The 20,500-nt window shown below is 45.9% G+C and overlaps 2 protein-coding genes across 4 annotated transcripts in view; one reads left to right on the forward strand and one right to left on the reverse strand.

Moving 5' to 3' along the window:
• The window catches only part of LOC118771227 (guanine nucleotide-binding protein G(olf) subunit alpha), a 65,137-nt gene extending 56,410 nt beyond the window's left edge, over nucleotides 1-8,727 (forward strand). For both annotated transcript variants that reach the window (XM_036519157.1, XM_036519158.1), the window contains exons 6-12: nucleotides 4,055-4,109; nucleotides 4,595-4,668; nucleotides 6,146-6,204; nucleotides 6,602-6,722; nucleotides 6,849-6,979; nucleotides 7,473-7,540; nucleotides 7,843-8,727. In XM_036519157.1, the coding sequence (XP_036375050.1) occupies nucleotides 4,055-4,109; nucleotides 4,595-4,668; nucleotides 6,146-6,204; nucleotides 6,602-6,722; nucleotides 6,849-6,979; nucleotides 7,473-7,540; nucleotides 7,843-7,989 (655 nt within the window). In that variant the 3' untranslated portion in view covers nucleotides 7,990-8,727. The remainder of the gene's footprint in view (nucleotides 1-4,054; nucleotides 4,110-4,594; nucleotides 4,669-6,145; nucleotides 6,205-6,601; nucleotides 6,723-6,848; nucleotides 6,980-7,472; nucleotides 7,541-7,842) is intronic.
• Nucleotides 8,728-9,657: 930 nt separating this feature from the next.
• On the reverse strand, nucleotides 9,658-20,142 carry LOC118771244 (metallophosphoesterase 1-like). 2 transcript variants are annotated; one of them, XM_036519181.1, is made up of 9 exons: nucleotides 19,029-20,142; nucleotides 17,166-17,274; nucleotides 16,429-16,532; nucleotides 15,595-15,675; nucleotides 14,964-15,072; nucleotides 13,263-13,340; nucleotides 12,503-12,625; nucleotides 11,779-11,919; nucleotides 9,658-10,873 (listed from the first exon to the last, which is right to left on the reverse strand). In XM_036519181.1, exons 1-9 carry the CDS (start codon nucleotides 19,274-19,276, stop codon nucleotides 10,691-10,693), a joined length of 1,176 nt encoding a protein of 391 aa, XP_036375074.1. In that variant the 5' UTR covers nucleotides 19,277-20,142; the 3' UTR covers nucleotides 9,658-10,690. The 2 variants fall into 2 exon arrangements, with proteins under 2 accessions (XP_036375074.1, XP_036375075.1); XM_036519182.1 differs by lacking the exon at nucleotides 13,263-13,340.
• Nucleotides 20,143-20,500: the final 358 nt, after the last annotated feature.

Below are 20,500 nucleotides of genomic sequence, written 5' to 3' on the forward strand. Positions count from 1 at the left end.
AGAGCTGGATGGACGCGAGCCAGAGAGCAGCCTGCATAATGTCCATATTAACATACATTCAAATCAGGGGACGTTCATCCAGCCGGGAGATTCCAGCGTTCTCTACATTTGCCTCTGACATCTCACAAGAAAGAAAATTAAAATAGCCTTTCCGCTATTTTCCAAACACACATTGTCATTTTTTAATCCTGTTCTAGTTGCTCAGTAAAGTATATGATAATTAGACTTGTTTTTTTTTTTTTTTTTTTATCAGGAGAATGCTAAATAATCAACGAAACATTATTTAAAAGGGGGAAATGATTGAAATAAAGCGGCTTCAGTATTAACACTCTTATCCTAAAAGTAGATAAACCTCATGTCCTGTTTGTCTTTGAGCCAGAGCTGAGCATTCTTCACTGTGAATAGGTCCACTGCGTTGTTGCTGCTGGTAGTCCATGCAGAGACTGCTATGGCTGTAATTACAGGCAGCGAGGTTTGAAGAAACAGATCACAGGGTTACTCTGAGTCGAGCTGTTCTATTTATTATTCTTTAAATCTCATAGCGTCCGCTCTTTCAGCCATCACAGGTTTCCGTGTGAAACCAGCTGTGTCCAATTTACATGTAGAGACTGTATGTTACAGATGACATATTTGAATGGTATACAAGTGTGTATGTGTATGTGCAAGTATCAGTTCACAAGAAAGTGGCATTTTTGAAGGGTTTTAATAAGCTGGGATATTAAATTTGAGTTTCAACGGCCGAGCTTTTGGCTATAGAACGGTAACAGTAGGGTGTCGAGAGCAGGCGCTGTAGCGAGTAAGCAGGCCATTATGGAGCGTAGAGCCATTCAAAATATGGAAACTATTGATCAGCTCTCCCCTCTGCTAATTAAAGATGGTCCGCTATTTGTAAAAAGTCAACACAATTATCAAATGAGCACATGAGTGGAGCCGCGGGCGCTGGTGTGAAGGTTGTCTGAGTCTGCTGCTGCCGGACGGCCCTCGCAGCCACGGCTCTCTGCTCTCTGCTTCCTCCCAGCACAGGCTTTGGAGAGGACAGCTCTGCCCGGTCGCCACCAGACCCCGTTTCAGCCTGTGTTTTGTCATGACCGATCGTGTACACCTGGGAGAGTGCCAGTTTCAGACAATGGCCAGTTAAGAGTCACGGTTTGGCACAAGCGGAGGGAAGGGTAGAATTTGTCAGAACCGTTCTTTCCTGAAAGAGTGGCGATGGCCGTTTGGCCTTTGTGCGCTCTCTGTGGTTTGTGAGCCTCTGTTGCGAGGGAGGTGTCGGGGGCTGTGAGCGCGAGGCATGCACCGGAGACCAGCTGAACATTTTCACACCTTGACCGGAAGGCGACCGCGACAACCCAACCGAGCCAAGCGCATCTGATCCAGAAGCAAAGATTATGAGCAGAATTTTTAAAATGTGTCTGTTTCCACAGCTGCTGGGTGGCGGCTCACTTCAGGTGGAGAATTTAGACTTTTAATCTGCTGTACAGGGGCCTTTTTTGAGCGCGTGGGAGCCCGGTCATGTGGGCGGACCGCAGCCCCAGGTGTTCCCCGCGTCTCTCCCTCCCCGGGACGGAACCAGAGCCACGCAGCTTCGAGTCCTCAAAAGCCACGCGCCTCACATGTCCCCCAGCAGACAGGCGCTCTGCCAGGACACCCCGGCAGCGCGTGCCATCTTTTATCTGAACGATAATAAAATGACACTTTCTCTTCTTCCTGGATTAGCTCACTGCTGTCATTGCTAAAGGCTCTAAATCTGGACCCACAGCACGCTGCCAATAGCGCTTGTTGCGCGGCGATCGCTGAACGCAGGATAGTTATAGCCCTCCGTTTCGCGCGGAAGACGGCCTTAGAACGTGCTGCATTGGCGGAAGGGATGGGGCGTGGATTGACGATGCACGCCCAAAAGCCTCGTCAGGCTGCCTCGTTCTGGGAAGTCCCCCACCAGCTGCTCCCGTGCCGTCCTTCAGACACCTGCCAGAACGCCCAACTCAGCCCCCCCGGGCGTTTTTCAGGGCGTTGGAGCGCGTGTTGGTCCCAGCTTAAGACACTGTGTGATGTCTCTGAGGACCCGAGCACACAGGACGTAGTTTTCGATCCAGCTTCCCTGACATGTGACACTGCCAGCCACAACATGGCAACCCCATGTCCGACCCCACAGGTGCTGACATCATGAGTGTGTTACTGTACGATCTCTAAGGGCTATGGTCTGCAGATGGTAAACCCAGGAAATTAGTCTGGTTAGACACCAAGTACTGCTCAGCCAAAGGCCATATCCTCTGTACTTGGTGCATCTGGCCGCACCTTCTCTCTAAAAAGGGGAAGTTAATGTCATTCACATAATGATTGATCAGTCACAGCTCCCAAACATGAATGGTGAGGTCAGGGCTTCCGGCCTGAGGGTGTGTTGAATGAAATGACCACAGTGGCGTCTGAGTCCAGCAAACCATTTCATGACTGCAAGCCCACCGTCATACGCAAACTCCTAATGAGAGTGGTGAATTTAAAGAGGTCCAGAGGCAGATATGGAAGGAAGAGCCAAAACTCAGAGTAGCGAATAGCATGACCGAGTTGTGTAGTGTCACTGGGGTAATAAAGGCCCTCAGCAGCTGCCAATGGCTAAAGCGCTCAGAGGGAAGTGGAATAGCAGGAAGTTGGTGGGGGTGGGGGTGGGGGGGCACACGACCAGAGCAGAGTGTTCCTGTGTATGTAGGGATGTCTGAGCTACTAGGCAGCCTGCGGTGTGATCACGCTGAACTGCACTGACCCCCACCTCCGTGTCCACACCTGCTCAGTGCGGGCGTGACCTCTTAACATGGGTCTCTGACAGGAAAAATAAGAAAGGCGGCATGACTCTGAAGCAAAGTAAATTCCCAGGCCTGTCTCTGCCTGTGAGCTCTTTACATAGCGCTGTTCAGTGTGGCAGGGTCCTGGCACCGGGCCTGGGGGGGAGTTTGGAGAGGGAACGTGGACGACGGTGAAGGAGCGGTTAACCTGGAAACCCGCTGTGACCCTGTGTGTGGCTGTGGGGTTGGGGTGGAGGGGGGGGGGGTCCGCATCAGCATGCCACGCCAGGCCAGGCCAGGCCACACCACGCCACGCCGGCGCGGCACAGCCAGGAGCCCTCCTCCAGCCTCCACAGTGACACATCGCCGTCTTATGTAATCACGCACATGGAGACTGGACAAAAATAGCTCGGCCTGTGTTTGGCTGCCCTCTGCTGGCGGAACGGCAGACGCAGGAGAAAATGGCTCCGCCGGAACCCGGAGGAGCCGCTTACATTTCCTGGTAGAAACCTGGTCTGGCTGGTCAGGCCAGTGGTGTGATCTGGATGCCATGTACAGCTAGTAATGACCCCCCCCCCCCCCCACACCACGCTAAGATTACGAGGCTGTGGGTGACATCACATTGTTTGTTTTCACCATTGTGGAGCTATTTATAACACGTTTGTGCTCCTGGATATTTGCTGGAACAGTTGAGGCGAATGCTGTCATTTGGGTGAGAAATACTGCTGGGCCCAGGATTCAAACCTGTGGCACTCTGAGCCTGTGGCACAGCACACAGCCCCGCTGTGGAGAGAGCGGGCGGCTCACGCAGAGCCGGGTGGCAGGGCCGCCCATGTGGTGATGTTAGCATGTAAACACGGCAAAATGGTGCCGTGGGATCAGCTGTTCGAAGCATGACCCCAGCCTGCCGTGGATCAGGAAGCAATCATACACCCCCAACCCCCCCCCCCCCCCCCCCCCTCCCCAAACACACACACACACACTCTACCCTACCCTACCCTATGTTACCCTACCCTTATGTCTTGTCAGATAGTTGTCACCTCCTGTATGATAGTGTCACCATCACTGTAGTGGGCAGTGGGATGTTACAGAGGGATGCTATATTCAGTTCCCACAATGCTTTCTGGACAAACAGGACCTAAGTATCCAGAAGGATGGAGTGAGTTTGGTCTAATGGGACATTGTGTTGGAAAGGGGTGCCACAATTTCTCATGCTTTTCTTGTCCCAGGCGTTCGATTTCTGAAAAGGCTAATGCGCGTTTTGTTTTTCCCCACAGCTTTCTGGACAGAATTGATTCCGTAAGCCAGACTGACTACACACCAACAGATCAGGTGAGCTGTTCTGTGAAAGTCTACAGACATTTTGTCTTTGCATGGAAACATACTGCTTGCCTCTCTGTAGATGTAGTTTATATTGAGTAATTCATTCCTGAATGGTATACATGGTTTTGATTCTGTGCCTGAGTTGCTGAGGATTTAGTGATGAATGCATGAACCGGAGAGACATTTTTAAGCCACAAGCATTTGGTCAAGAACCTGGAGGGAAGTTCTTAGTTGGACATACTAAACACACACCAAGTCACTGGTTCATACAGTGGATATCTGTGTCCAGCCAAAAACTTGATCCCTGAGTTTTACTTTCTCACAGAACTGCCCTTTAGAGCAAGCCAATGGTTTGAGTGTGCCACTTTCTTGTCAGGGTTGGTCTAGGGCGAGAGTGAGCATTTCTAAACACCCCCCCACCCCAAACAACCCCCCCCCCCCATCCCGCTGTCCCTCCCTTAATCTTTCTCTCTCTCTCTCTCTCTCTCTTACAGGACCTGCTTCGCTGCAGAGTCTTGACTTCAGGGATTTTTGAAACTCGATTTCAAGTGGACAAAGTCAACTTCCAGTAAGTGCTCTTGCCGTGTGTTTACCACAGAAACTGTTAGGGTGGTCTGTCCAGTCAGAAACAACATACATCCTTTCCCTTTTTTCTTTTCTCTGTGGGTGTTAACCACACACTTTATTCATTTTAACTGGTGTAGAAAGGGAAGTGGTCAAGAGAATGTGAATTACCACAGACTAAATAAATCCATAAGGTGGACAGCCTCAAAGGTCTATAAGAAACTCAACCCAGTAGGACTGGGTTCCTGCTCATTGTAGTGCCACAGCTTTAGTTTCAGGCTATTGGTCCACAGGCACAGTCCCGCATAGCCAGTGGTCCACAGTCACAGTCCCACAAAGCCAGTGGTCCACAGGCACAGTCCCGCATAGCCAGTGGTCCACAGTCACAGTCCTGCATAGCCAGTGGTCCACAGCCACAGTCCCGCATAGCCAGTGGTCCACAGTCACAGTTCCGCATGGCCATTGGTGCACAGTCACAAGTCCGCATGGCCATTGGTCCACAGTCACAGTTCCACACGGCTATTGGTCCACAGTCACAGGTGGCCTTGTATTGTTGGATATGGTCTCTGTGCTTTAGAGGCCTGTACCTCTCTATGGAGGCCAGCTGCAGTGTATCAGTGTGTACACAAGAGGGCAGTAATAAATCTTCTCAGCCGTGAAACACGTCTGTCAGCCGCAGGCACAACATGAGATTGAGATTGAGAACAATAAGAGATTGTTATGAGTGTAACTACATTTTAAGGCCCTTGCTAATTTTTGTGGAATTTAAAGGGTATCTAGAGCATTTAACTGAAAGGTTCAACTAGAAAGACTTTGGAATCTGAAAGCTAAATATTGAGTAACATGTCATTCTGTTGTTTATTACATGAATTTAATTGAAAGAGTTGACAAAGTATGTTAACATGGAGTTTCTCTGTGTTTAAATTCTTACATAAATCACATGAATTGTTAGTCTTCTTGGGCAACGCCATGATAACCAGGCAAATATTGAAATGACACCCCACCCCTAATAGCATGTCCAGTCTGTGTAACTACAGTAAATAACATTATTGTCATTTAGCAGATGCTCTTATCCAGAGTGATTTCCATAAATGTAGGTTACACTTTTATCCATTTATAAGAGGATGTTTACGGAGGCAGTTGTGGGTTAAGCACTTTGCGCAAGGGTAAAAAAGCAGTGCCCCATTCGGGAATCGAACCAGCAACCTTTGCGTTATGAGGCGTGCACCGTACCACTACATCACACTGCTGCCTGCTACCTGCAGCAGAACATGCACACGATTGCTCATCTAAAGTCACCGGCAACATCAGGGGCTGCGGGTGGATGCCTCCAGCAAACATAACAGGGTAATCATATTGATGGATCTGACTGCCTGCCTTACCTGATACGGTGGCAGAAGCTGGGGTTTAAAGCAGGTTTGATCAGTTACCTCGCGGATGAGCTTAATGTGATTGGCTGATTGTGTGCCTGTCTTCTTCAGCATGTTTGATGTGGGGGGCCAGAGAGACGAGAGGAGGAAGTGGATCCAGTGCTTTAATGGTGAGTAGGGTTCTTGCCTGGCAGGCCTCTGGATGCTGTTCTGTAGAGGATGCAGTAACTGTAGGTGTTTTCATTGTGTCAGTCTGACCATCTGAATTCCCAGTTGGCACAATATGGAGTGTTTGGGAGGACATGATCTGATGACTCCCTGTTCGTCTTACATGTATACATATGGCTAACTGTACAGCAGAATTGTAATATTTCTCATGTGAGGTGACTAAAAATGACATCTAAATGCCTCTAACCATCTTTCACTTTCTCTCTCCCTTCTTTTCCCTCCCTCCCTCTCACTTTCTCTTTCCCCCACCCTCCTCTATCTTTCTCTCTCTCTCTCTCTCACTCTCACTTACTCTCTACCTTCCTTACTCTCCTTCCCAATTTCTTCCTCTTCCTCCAGACGTGACGGCCATCATCTTTGTGGTAGCAAGCAGCAGCTACAACATGGTAATAAGGGAGGATAACAACACCAACAGGCTGCGGGAGGCTCTGGATCTCTTCCGCAGCATCTGGAACAACAGGTCAGCCCTCCTTTCTAGCGGGGCTGCAGCATGGGCTTCAGGGATCATATGTAAAGCCATATGGGTTTCTTAAGTAAAAAGGGCGGAGAAAAGTTGAACTAACCGTGTGGCTGTTCCGTTTTCCAGGTGGTTACGGACCATTTCAGTCATCCTGTTCTTGAACAAGCAGGACATGTTGGCTGAGAAGGTATTAGCGGGGAAGTCCAAGATTGAAGACTACTTTCCTGAATACGCTCGCTACACCATACCAAATGAAGGTACGTCACAGAGTTGGTCACCTCTCTCTCTCTCCACGATTTGGGGGGATTGGCATCTTCAAACAATGACTTGGGGGTCACAGGCACCCACTCTGAACTGACAGGTCCCTGTGGAGTCAGACCCTGTTTTTGTCGCTATAGAAGTCTATTATAGCATACTCATCTTTATCAATTATTAATTACTTAAGAATTATCATCTGGCAAACCCTGGGAAAATGCCTTGTCAAGGCTATGTCCTTTCCCTGGGTTTAATTTTCTGTTTTTACATTAATTTCTTTCTAAGCATTCATTCTAAGCCTCTTCATAGATAGCTATGTGATGTAATGTCCGTGAGGTGAATTACTCCTCGCTTTGGGAGCACTGCTCCAGGTTCAGTCCAAAGAAAGACCCTTCTATTGGCCTAGCATGCAGTGGCATACAGCAGCATTTAGGATCACTTCTCATCCGCACCTCTTAAATCTTGTTTGGTGTGTTTCTCTTGTGTGCTGTGCAGCAACTCCTGATCCCGGAGAAGACCCAAGAGTGACTAGGGCCAAGTTTTTCATCCGAGATGAGTTTCTGGTGAGAGATCATTCGGTTACCATCGGCGTGACATCCTGTCTTCTGTCTGCTTGCTTGGTTGTGTGTGTTTGTGTTTGAGAGATCGTATATTACACGCAGACATCTCCACTTCCTGTTTGTGCCCTCTTATACGAAGCACTCTGAGATGTCCACTTCCTGTCTGAGCGGTCTTTATACCAAGCGCTCCGCCATCTCCACTTCCTGTTGTCACGCTCTTACACGGAGCATTCTGAGATGCACACTTCTTATCTGAGCAGTCTTATACTGCATCATGTGACGTCTCTGTTTCCTGTGGCCCACAGAGGATCAGCACGGCAAGCGGGGACGGCCGGCACTACTGCTACCCGCACTTCACCTGCGCGGTGGATACCGAGAACATCCGCCGCGTCTTCAATGACTGCCGCGACATCATCCAGCGGATGCATCTGCGGCAGTACGAGCTGTTGTGATGGCGGCGCCGGCTCCCGCGCGTGCGCTTTACCAATCTGAGCTCCTCTCCCAAAACGAACGCCCGCCGACAGGGACAATGAGTACTACTGAAGTGTATCAAATCCTCCTTCTTTGTCACATTCTTTTTTGTTTGTTCTTTTTTTTTAAAATTTAATTTAAGCCATTCTCAGTACCCAGTTCGCTGAGTTTAAGAGGAGTGGGGAACAGGGTTTGTGGGCGCTTCTTCCTTTATAATGCCTTTGTCATTCCACTAAGCCTTTGGCTACCTCCTTTTTTCTTTTTTTCTTTTTTTTTTTTTGTCCTTTTTTGGTTGTTTCATTTCTCATTTGTGATGTCATTGGACCTGGACCAGCAGGTTTTTCGCCAGCGGGGTGGGTGTGTTTGAGGAGCACCTGTCGGACCCGCCCCCTTGGGGGGGGGGGGGCGGAGCTTTGTCGCCTGCCGGCCTCCAAACTGACGCCACCTAGTGACCTACAGTACCCTTGCGTGGGCTCTCTGCATCTTTTTTCAACACTGAAGAGTACTTGATGGGGGGATAAAAAAAGAAAGAAAAAAAATGTAATGCACTTTGCATCAGGTTACTTAAATACCGTTGAGGAAGTATACACACGATGTAGCACCACAATATTTATTACTGTCACGGTTTTTAGCGTTCCGAGTTGCAGGTCGACTGTGAAGTTACCGACCTCCTCTTTTAAGCCGACTCGAGGCACAGAAGTGGAGGAGGGTGTGAGAGGCGCAGGGGGGGGGGGCGGGGTGGGGGGTGGGGATGGGGGGGAAAGGGGGACTAGGAGGTAACGGATTTTCTGTACCTCGGGCCTTAGAACAGTCGCTGCTTTCTGCCTAATGTGTCTAGGAAAGAAAAAACTACCACACTCACTTTGACCTGTCCAGAGATGATCCTTTTAGCTTAGATCTTCTTGGACAACAGTCCTCTATATAAATATAAATATATATATTATATTTTTTTTTGTTTTTGTTTTATTATCTTGTACAGACTGGACAAGGTTGATTCATCTTGTACAGACTGTAAAATGTAATATTATTTTGTACAACTTTATTGAAGAAAAAAATCTACTTGTAGAAGATCTTTGTGCCTTGATTATGGCTGTACCTGTATAATGAGCTCAGATGTAAGTATGTTTTCGACTGCGCTGTACAGCTTGATGTCAGACTCTATCAGCAGGAGAGACTGCGGGTAGGGATTTTCTCTGTAGAGTTTAGTTTTTTTCTGGTTTATAAAAAAAGGAAATGCTCTTTAGTAAAAAAAAAAAAGTTTTAAAAAAATTAGGGAAAAAAAAATCCTGTATACATTATGCAAATTAACCACTTACCTACAGTGACAGAGTTGCAGAGACATGCCTTTACTCTCTTCCATTCTCCCCTGTCCTTTTTCTTTTTTGATTCTCAGCTTTAAAACATTGGAATCCATCGAAGTGTCCAAATTTGCAACCTGGTGTTGTTTTAATAGGAACCAACTTTTTTCGATATGAAATGCGTCTGAGATATGTACATGCGTGTGCCTGTGTGTGTGTGGGTATGCGTGTGTGCGCGCGGGTGCGTGTGCGTGTATGTGTACATAAAACATACATACTCTCACAGGCGCATTTGTGTGAGTGTGTGTGAGTGTACGTCTGTGCTTTTTATAAATGTGTGTACATGTAAATTTATAGATCTATATAAATATATATGTACAATTTCACATGTTTGAATATGTGTGTATACATACTTATGTATGTCCACGGAGTTAACATGTATACATACACACATATAGGTAAGCGTGGCTGGAGTGAGAGGAACTCGTGTCAGAGAGATTGGTAACTCTTGGGTCATGCAGACTTTGAGTGACAGCAGCCCCAGGTAGGATCTTCATTCCTTGTTCCAGCAGCTTTTATTGTGCAAGTATAGAGTAAGAGAGGAAACTGAGGTGTAAACCCCTTGTCTGGCCTGAGAGAATTACAAAAAAATGACATTTTTATTTTCTTTTAATAAAGCGGCACATTAGAAGACTTGGGTTTTATTTTTTTTAATGTGGAACTTGGTATTTCCTGTGACTCCCTCTCGTCCTTAAATCGCCTGTCATGTTCCGGCGTCTCGGAGCCAAACGTGGCAGCGTGGCTTTAAAGGAAAGCTGTCCTTAAACTCCGCTCCTCTCAGCATCACCCTTTACATAGGTGCACCGCGCCTTTGTGCATGGGGGTCATTTGTGTCGACGGTAACATGTACATTTTTACAGCTTCTTACAGTTACAACAGAAATCTGGTTCAGCATTGGGATATATTACATCAGCGGTCTCCACTCACTGCCTGTCTGAGTTCGCTTCAGTAGCTATTCTGTAGGTTTGCTAGACGCTAATGAGCTGTGGTAGCCATAGCTTCCATTGCTCCCTGGCCTTGCAGACTTCAGTTTAACAAATGGCATGGAGTGGAACAAACAAACACTGTAACCTGAAGTATCCAATCTGCACTGGTTCCCATGGAAAACCAAAGCAGTGCACAACGTTTACTCGACTGCAGCAGGATATGGAAATTCTGCGTGCTGTGATGATGTACATTTTAGAGGATGAGGCTGTGTGCTTCTGTTAAACCATTAGGAGGAAGCAGTGCCCTTTTTTGGAGAGGGGGTGTGTCTTATTGGTCCACAGGGTGGGGAGATGGGCGGTGCTTGCCTCCCATTGGTCCAGAGGGGAGAGGGGGCAGGTCAGACTGTTTTGTGCTTGCCCAGCAGGCAGCAGGCGCACTGCAGGGCCCTGCGGAGCGTGTGCAGGTGCATCAGCAGCAGCAGCAGCAGCACTGCGCCGGCGCTGCAGTAGATGGCGATCACTGTGCTTTCCTCCGGGAGGAAGCACTTGGAGAGTACAAAGTCGGCCGAGGAGAAGCTGCCCTGCAAGAGAAGAGGAGTCAGCACGACCATTCACTCATTCAGCTGACAGTTTAAACACACAGCCACAGTATTGTGAACCTTTTTAGAGCACTCACTGGGTATCAGTGAAGCTTTGGTCTTGCTGTTGTCTGGCTGCACAAACACAGCCTTAACCACACAGGGGAATTGCCAGAAGCTACCGCACAGCACATTTAAGCTAAAGAGCACTGACAATGCACTGAGTATTAATAGCTGCTGTCAAACCAATTCAAGGCCATAGAAATCATTCCTTTAAATTAAAGAGTGGCTTACAGACTAACATCCATCTGCAGGGAGGGGAATTCTCACACCCAAACCTGGTCTTCACGTGCCTACAGGCCATGTATAGTATTAAAAACACATTCTACATTAATGTCTGTCGGCTGAATATGGGATGATTGTCAGAAAGACCACAGGTATGATTAAAAGGGTACCACGGTTCACTTTTTCTTTGCTAGAACTGTATTAACCTGGTCCTTATACATTTAGGATAGTTACCAGAATGAAAAGCTAGGGTTGTTGAGGCAGATTTAGCATAGTTACCCAAATGAAGCTGGGATTGCTGAGATAGCTTTAGTATAGTTACCAGGATGAAGCTGGGATTGCTAAGGAAGATTTAGCATAGTTACCTGAATGAAGCCTGGGTTGTTGAATGAGATTTAGTATAGTTACCAGGATGAAGCTGGGATTGCTGAGATAGCTTTAGTATAGTTACCAGGATGAAGCTGGGGTTGCTGAGGAAGATTTAGCATAGTTACCTGAATGAAGCCTGGGTTGTTGAATGAGATTTAGTATAGTTACCAGGATGAAGCTGGGATTGCTGAGATAGCTTTAGTATAGTTACCAGGATGAAGCTGGGATTGCTGAGATAGCTTTAGTATAGTTACCAGGATGAAGCTGGGGTTGTTGCGGTTTCTCCAGTTGAAAGAGGGAACACTGATCTCAGGATGCTTGTTTCCATGGAGAACTTCACAGGCACTGTGGGTGTGGCCACTGAGAATGAGGCGGGGTTGAAACCACCAGAGGAGCTGTGGAGTTGGAGGAACATGCCTGAGATACACCTACCCGCTAGGAAGCTGGCCCCCTACTCGCCCAGCCAATCTCACCCACTCAAAGATTCATGTTAATTTCAGAGTGCCAACTCTATTTAGCAACACATTTATCATCTTACAGTGGTACCAAAAAGCACTGAGAACTCCTTGGAAAACTCCTGTTTCCACAGTAGTATGTGTTTAACTAATACCCAGTAGAAAATGCTAATATTCTGAACACATTACATAACAGTTGCTAAGCAGACACTCTTACCCAGAGCAACTTACATAGTTTAAAGTTTGAACATGCTATGCACTTTAGCAGCTGTATGTTTTTACTGAGGCAGCTGAATTAGGTACTTTGCCCAATGGCACAACAGCGGAGCCCCATCTGGGTATGGAAACAGGGTCCTCTCTCCAGTCTTGAGATCCCTAAAAACAGGGATGGAAAATCTCATCTTGGTTCCTATTTTATGTTAAATTTCCATTGCTCTTGCGGTTCGATGGATTGAATTTGGAGTGTAGTCCAAAGGTTGGGTTTACCCCCCTGTGAAATTGCGCGCGTCGCCGGGCACCTTACCTTCTGCGAGGCCTCCTGCGACAGCACGTCATACTGCTCCTTGAACAGCAGGTGGCGCTCTTCCGGCGGCGCGGCGTCCTGGCCGGTGCAGCTGGCGTCGCTCACTCGGTACAGAGGGTAGTGCTGAGAGGGGGAAGCGCACAGGGAAACATCTGCCAGTGCTCCCCAGCACAGAACGCAGACACCACGCTATCACCACCAAGGTTCTGCTAGTGCGAGAGAATCAAATGCCTGGCACATTCAGGTCGGGCAAACCATGGCAATACTGACCTTGGGTATCGGAGGAGACGTGTACATTATACTATTTATTTTTCATTAATTGCTCCCTTATCAGGCACCCTTACGCAGGTTAACTTAAAGGAGCAGAAACTTAAAGGATTTTCAGATAGATTGCATTACATTGCATTCATTTAGCAGACGCTCTTATCCAGAGTGACCTCCAGCACAAAAGAACATAACTGTATCCATTCAAGCTGAATAAGCAGCCAGGCTAATAACACTGTCAGACTGGTGAGTGTGAGCATAACACCATTCAAGCTCTACCACAAGTTAACCTGTGCTAACCTGAGTAGAAATTAAAAGAAGCCAAGTACACCACCATACATCACAGTCACTAGATCACAGAATCCCAAATGCACTGTAATACTAATGAGTGATTTAGTAATTCACACTGATGTTGGCTGACATGGTACCTTAAAAGCACTATGCCTGACTTAAACCTGCAAACCTGTGAGTTGCCACACAGCCGGGCATATCCTACCTGTAAGATGATGGGGAGCGAGGAGGGGAAGGTCTGGGCTCGGTGGCAGTGCTCACTCAGGGGCCCAATCGCAGAGCTCTGGGGATTCAAACAAACAACTCCCTGTAAACGGGACAGCTCACGACTGAAGGCCAACTCAGCACAGCCAAGAAAACAAGGGGTCCCCTCCTAAAGATGGCCTTCTGTAACATCTCCTTCTAAAGGCCCTCTTGCTTTTTATATATCCATACACATCTTACTAAAACAGATTTGGGTTGTTTTCTTAAGCTATTTAGCTCTTATTAATATTTGACTTCATGGAAGGTTCATTACTTGGCCAGCAGTGTGGTGTAGTGGTAAGGAGCAGCGCTCATATCAAAGATTTCTGGTTCGATTTCCCGCTGCAGCACTGCAGTTGCACCCTTGGGCGAAACACTTAACCCACAATGACTTCAGTAAATATCCAGCTGTATAAATGGATCCAGCTGTAAGTCACTCTGGAGAAGAGCATCTGCTAAATAACAATAATGCATTGTTGTATATGTTGCATTGTTGTATATGTATAATACATATATAATCCTTGTCCAGCATACATTTCAACATGCTGCATTCATCATCAATAGACCAGGATACTTGGGAGTCAAACCTACAACATTGTGGTGACCAGTCCAGTTCACAAGCTGATATGCTCTTCCAATGCAAACCAGTACAAAGGGCAAACAACCAGAGACAGATTCAGAGCAGTTTCCAGTTTAAAGGTTAGCCTTCCCCTCCCTTATCTGCAGCTCAGGGGACACATCTAGGCCTTCTGTACAATCTATACTTACAGCTATGTAATATGAAAACCAACCAGCTGGTAACATTATTTTCCCAAGAGCAATTCTAAAGAGTAACTCATTACCTCCTTTTTAAGAGGGTATTTCTGTACTTCCTACAAATGTAAACCATTTCTGGAATCCTGCAGGGCCAGACTAAAAGTTCACCTGTCCTCTTGCTTCATTTGACACACAGAGGAAAGGTAGCATCTTGCTCTGTCCAGTGTAGAGTGTAGATTTCTTCATCCGCTGTTTCTGTGTGTGTGTCTGTGTAAGTGTCATGAGTGTATCTGTGTATGAGTGAATCTGTATATATGTCAGTGTTTGAGTGTGTATGAGTATGTATACGTGAGTGAGTGAATGTTTGTATGATTGTGTGTGTGTGTGTGTGTGTGTGTGTGTGTGTGAGAGAGAGAGTACGTATCTGTATGACTTTGAGTGTGTGAGTGAATAAGTGTGTGCTCATGTAGGAGTGTGTGTGTGCGAGTCAGTGAGTGAGTGAACGTGTATCTGTATGACTGTGTGTGTGTGAGTGAGTGAATGCATATTTGTATGACTGTGTGTGCACGTGAATGAGTGTATCTATATCACTGTGTATGTGTGTGTACGTGTATCAGTGAGTGCATATCTGTATGACTCTGTGTGTGCATGTGAGTACGTATGTGTGACTGTGTGTGTGTGTTTGCGTGACTGCATGTGTGTGTGTGCGTTTGTACGTACGTAAGCGTGACTGTGTACATTTATGTGAGTGAGTGTGTGTGTGTGCATGCGTGAGTATGTCTGTACAACTGTGTACATGTACAGTATGTGTGTGGTGTGTGTGTGTGTGTGTGTGTGTGTGTATCTGTATGACTGTGTGCGTGTTTCTGTGTGTGCACATGCGTGTGTGTGTGTGACTGACGCCCACCTGCAGAGAGCAGTTGAGGTCCTGGGACAGCCTGAGCAGCTCGCTCTCCACAGCCTGGCAGATGGGGCAGCCATCCCCGTGCATGGCCACGCTGTTCACCAGCAGGAAGCTGCGGGGGGGACAGAGCATGTCTGTTAGCCCATGTCTATCCTCATCCAGCCTCACTGACATAACTGTCACTGTCCTTCCCTGCAGCTGTGTGCTGCACTCAGGCGTTTCAGTGCTTCACTCTACCTACAGCAGCACTGCTCCAACCTGATTCTGAACCTGCAACCTTTTGTCATGGTTCCCTTATCACCATGTCAACCTACCACTGCCTTGTGTGAATCTTCTCAAACTTACACAGCAGCCCAACACAGTGTCCTTAAGCAAGCTTCTTTGCCCTTAACAACTTCAGTCTGATTCCCAGTGCATTCCTATACACACACAAAAATAACATTATAGCGCTGAACTGTTCCCGGAGCAATTAAATGCAAAGCACAAACGGCGTTGACACCTGTGTTCAGTGTTGACCCAGCGATACACAGTTTTCTATCCATTCTACCACATACTGTGACCCCCATGATGCAATGGGGCAGCTGCCCATGTGCTGGACCACAGAGAGAGCGAGTTCAGAGGGCGAAGCGCTTACTTGACTCCTTTCCTGGTGAACATGGTTGCGGAGGTGACGTTGAAGACTCTCTCGAAGCGCTGCAGCTTGAACCAGTTCATTCTGACAGAAGGGACGTACAGGTACACGGTCAGCTAACATCCCCACGGTGGGGCAGGATGGCCAAAGTCTAACCGCAGTAACATCCCGTGAGCCAGATGACTCTTTCTATTAATAACTGAACAGGAAGTGTTGTCAAATAGAACCATTCATCTCTAACACCTGAACCCGTGAGAGGGATAAAGGTTACAGGAACTAATATGGTAACAAGTGCACCCTGGCAGGGCTATTTTTCATTGTCTGTAACACAGAAACTGCTAGCTTCTTCTGCAAGAGATTCATACAGGTATTTTAGTTCCAGTTTTGCTCATAATACATGTAAGAATGCAAAAAAATCTATGTTCTGTCTTAAAACGACAAATCTGTTCATACTGGGGGATCACACTACTTCAGTGTCATACACCTTGTGGGCTACTGATGACGTAATGCATTTGCACTATTCAGAGTCTAGATTCAGACCAATCACAATCCAGTGTTTGATACAACAAAGTAGAAACAATTCATCCAATCTCCATTATAGATTTGTGTCAAGTTCCAAGTTCCATTAGTGTTCTATTCAGTTGTGTGGAGAGAAGAGGAAGTGTTTTCAGGCAGAGCAAGAGGCACTGATTTACAGACTTGGGATAAATGGATTTCTTTATAAATGCTTGGTACGTCCAACCATACCCTATCCATTGGGGCTCATTTTCTCACAGAATGGTTGAAGATGCATTTTAACCAGTTAAATTTGAGGCCCCTATATCCACGGCAGCTTACTCGTAATGAAAGCCCACGTCGTGGTTCCCCACCAGAACAATGAGCTCCGTGTCTCGGGGGTGCCGAAACATCTTCCGGAAACGGCGGACATCATCCTCCCAGTCCTGGGAAAACACAGCAGAGTGATGTCACTTCCTCTGGGGGGAGTCACACCCTGTAAAGACCCACCTCTTCCTCTCACTACACTGCTTATGTCAGAATGCACATCAAATAGTATGCACTCCAGAGGAATTGTAGGATTTGCCCTCAAAAAGTTTTTTTACTTTCTCTACGCTTACAAAAAAACACAATCTAGTATTTTTTGGAACAACCACTCTTCCTACACACACACACACACACACACACACACATATATATATATATATATATATATATATATATATATATATGTACTTCTTTGACCATGCATTTCAGATGGGGCCATTAGGACTAGAATACTGTGAATAGTTGCCACCCCAACCTTGTTATACAGACTGTGCATGAAACACCTACAATGTCCAGTACGTACATCACCCAAGCCATCTCAGCCCTAGCTTTATTCCAGACTTTTGGTTCTTATATCATTATCATCACCATCCATTAAATTACTGGATTCCTTTGCCAAAGATTCAACCGCTGTGTTGTCATCTGAGATATCAGGGGATGGAACAAAGCCATTTCTTCACATGTGCAGCCGATGCCTCTCGTAAATCAGCTGTCCATCGACTGAACACGTGCACTGGCCGCGCACAGCGCACCTTTGCAGAGCTCCACTTGCCCTCGTCGAAGACGTCACCCAAGATGAAGACGACCTCCGGCTGCAGCACCCACAGAGCTGTCTGGAAGGCTCTCTCCATCTGCCACTCCCTGCCGGGCAGAACAACGTTTTTTGTTTTGTTTTTGAGCAACAAAAAGTACTGATTATTGATCCGCATTAATAATTGCAAACATTGGAACTCTAGAACGTTAGGTACAGGACACATTTGCCATGACTACACATAATAGCCCGCTTTGTGCTTAAGTTTTGTGTCCTAATTGTTAACTGACTGTCGACAAACGTTTTCAGTATTGTAACATACTATCTGTCGGTACGTTGCTTCAACAACATGAAGCACCATTTTAAAAGTTAGCTTAAAAAAAACGGAAATACGAAGATTCCCGACTGAAGCCATCACCACGTATGCTTTAATTCCCGCATAATCGGTCCCCCTCTTCTCCTTCTCCTGCCACACCGCCGAATGAAGAACACTGACTGACCCCATTTCATCTAAACTCACTGCTGCGCCTGACTGCCTGCAATGTATGTGTAACACCGCATTGTGTTACGACGCATAATTTGTACACAAATTCACCCATCAAAAGCTCTTTACAAAAGCATTTAAAAAAAACGTATTAATTTGCTCCTCCAGGATCTACCTTGCCGTTGATTTGCACGTGGTCAACCACAAACCAGCGCAAGTGACAGAAATAAATAGCAGTGCTGACGTGATTGTGGCAAATTGAACGGATTTTGATCCTGTTAAGTTCATGTTCCTTCTGCGATACGTATTTTAAATTTCACTTAATTTAAGTTGTCTGATCGATGTAACACAACATATTAGCCTTGTAGGTCAGTGTATAATCTGAAAAATGTATAGTCTCACACGAATACATACATGAGAAATGAAATTGACTGCTTACTCGTATGATTGCTCAATCTATCAAGCCACAAACGGCAGGGACTACTCCAAAATAAGTTTACTTAATGAATAGTAGTTTTACTAATTTTACTTTGGACCAAATCATTTTATTGCCGTGCTAATTTCTTCAAGGGCTGCTGCTGTCAAGCTTTACTGGTTCTGACCGTGTAACTGGCCAACATGGTGGAATGCAAATGCTGAAAATGCCACCTGCAAAATCACGTGCTTTCAGCCACACGACACACAGCTCAAACAGCCATATAATGGTTCATGGTCCAACTGATGTTAATCTTTTTTTGTTTTATTGCATTTCCAAATATAGGCAGATAGTTAAGAGAATACATTTCGATTAGTATTAGCGTCTAAATTTCGCAGTAAGTCTAGTGAAACTATTCCTATTTTCAGTGCTTACGTCACTGCATTAGGCTTCATTTAACCATTCTTCCTGTTATGTTTTGTATACCAAACTTGAGCTCCTGTTAACATAGCAAGAATTTCACAGGCAAAGCTATATTTTGGTAGAAAAAGAATTTGAATACGTTAGTAGGCCTACCGTTTCACAGGGAAATCATAAGTAGTTTACACTTTTCATTAATAGCAAGTCATTAATAGAGCTACATTTTACATTTGATTTTAACTTAACTCAACCCTTTGCATATACCCCGCAACTCGCAGAAAGCAAAATAAATGTATCTTTCTCAGTACCAGAGACGCCTAACATTACAGTGCATAGGCAGTAATGGAGATAGCTCAACAAACACCTCTTGAGAAATTAGGAAATATTTGTATATTGCGCATTTACATGCTTTTGCATTGTATCTCGCATCTTCCTCGCTGATGTGCCTAAATGTGCAGTCTCTCTGTATATCGATATATATTCTAAATTAGAATTCATTCAGTAATCGAGTAAGATAAAACAAAAGTCAATTTCACAGGACTGACCTTCGGAGTTTGTCGAACCAGTGTCCCCTGATAGCTCCCAGGAGATGGGTATCCGACAGGAACAAAGCGCGGAGAATAGGGACATGCTCGGTATTCCCGTTGTCCCTGTGCGGAGCCCGATTCATCTCCGGCCAAGAACACTGAATAATTGTCTGGTAATATATCAAATACTCACAAAATAAAAAAACGCAGCTGACTGACCAAACCAAAAAAATGAAGCTGCTCCATTTTGCGCTTAGTCCGGGCATTATTGTGTATCGAATGTTAGTCTCCACTAACGCATAATCGCCTTGGTAACGGGGCTAGTGAAATTGACACTTCAAAAATTAAATTCTCGGTTCCAAAAAGGTCAGTGCCAAGTGTTGTCATCAACGTCCATCCGCTGAAACGCATTTTTATTCAGTTTGCTGTGGACTCCGTTTCTGACCACATTATTGTCTCCGGCTAGGTAGCCCATGTTATACCATTCAAAAGCACTCAGACGAATTTGAGGGAAAAGGCTTTACTCAGATTAAAACAAATCCGGATGATTCAAGGCATCTTTTTTTCTACCACCGACTCTAGCAATTTAGGCCAATGATAATCGCACGGAAAAAAGAGAAAAACAGAAGGCTAGATGTTTTGAAACACATCCCCCGTATCGACATATAATGCTTCGGAGTCACGTGAGTCTACAATTTCGCAGACAGAATTCTATTTAAATAAACAATATTTTGGGCAAATTTCGTCTTCGTGTCGGGTGCAAAAAAAAAAAAAAAAAATCCAAATGCAAAACGTTCAATCGCAAAGCGTGTTACTTCCGCCGTTTGCATCTCTTTTTGCAACCATCACGCGTCGTATCTGGGTGATTTCACATACCCACAGTGTCGCGTTATAAAAATCCAATGCATTTGTCATTCCATCTAGTGCGTCAAGAATGTTGTGCTGCAGTTCCGGGAATATACTGTGGAGGCGCCATCATCGACGGTCGCAAAGGAGACAATAAATCCTTGCTGAGAAAAAAGATGCACTCGTTTTGTTATTAACTTTAATTTATATTGAATAACGTTCAATCAACGAGCATCAGTGCAATCCCAAGGACACCGCTTAGAGAAGGAAAGCCTTGGGAAAATGACGGCCGCAAATATCCCTGCCTGTGGTGAAGTAGAACGAGACAGTGCCGGTTTTAGAGATAAGATTAAACTCTTAAAGTGGGATCTATCCAGTTAGTCAGTTAATGACGGTAGGCTCCTGTGTGTGTATCTGTGTGTGCTGGTAGACTCACATCTAACAAGATTATCCTTTTGCCTGTGACAAGATGCTGTGAAACACATGCAAGCTAGTATAACCTTCTGAGTCCCACTTTATGTGCCATGAATGCAGTGCAGTGAGTTACTGACAACAGTATAATTCGTGATAACTCTCCAGTGTCCAGTTGGTCATCTGGTATTAGGGTACATCTAGTGTGAAACACCCTCACTTTTAAAAGACAA

Source organism: Megalops cyprinoides, chromosome 24 (assembly GCF_013368585.1).
Source record: "Megalops cyprinoides isolate fMegCyp1 chromosome 24, fMegCyp1.pri, whole genome shotgun sequence".
Taxonomy (NCBI): Eukaryota; Metazoa; Chordata; class Actinopteri; order Elopiformes; family Megalopidae; genus Megalops; species Megalops cyprinoides.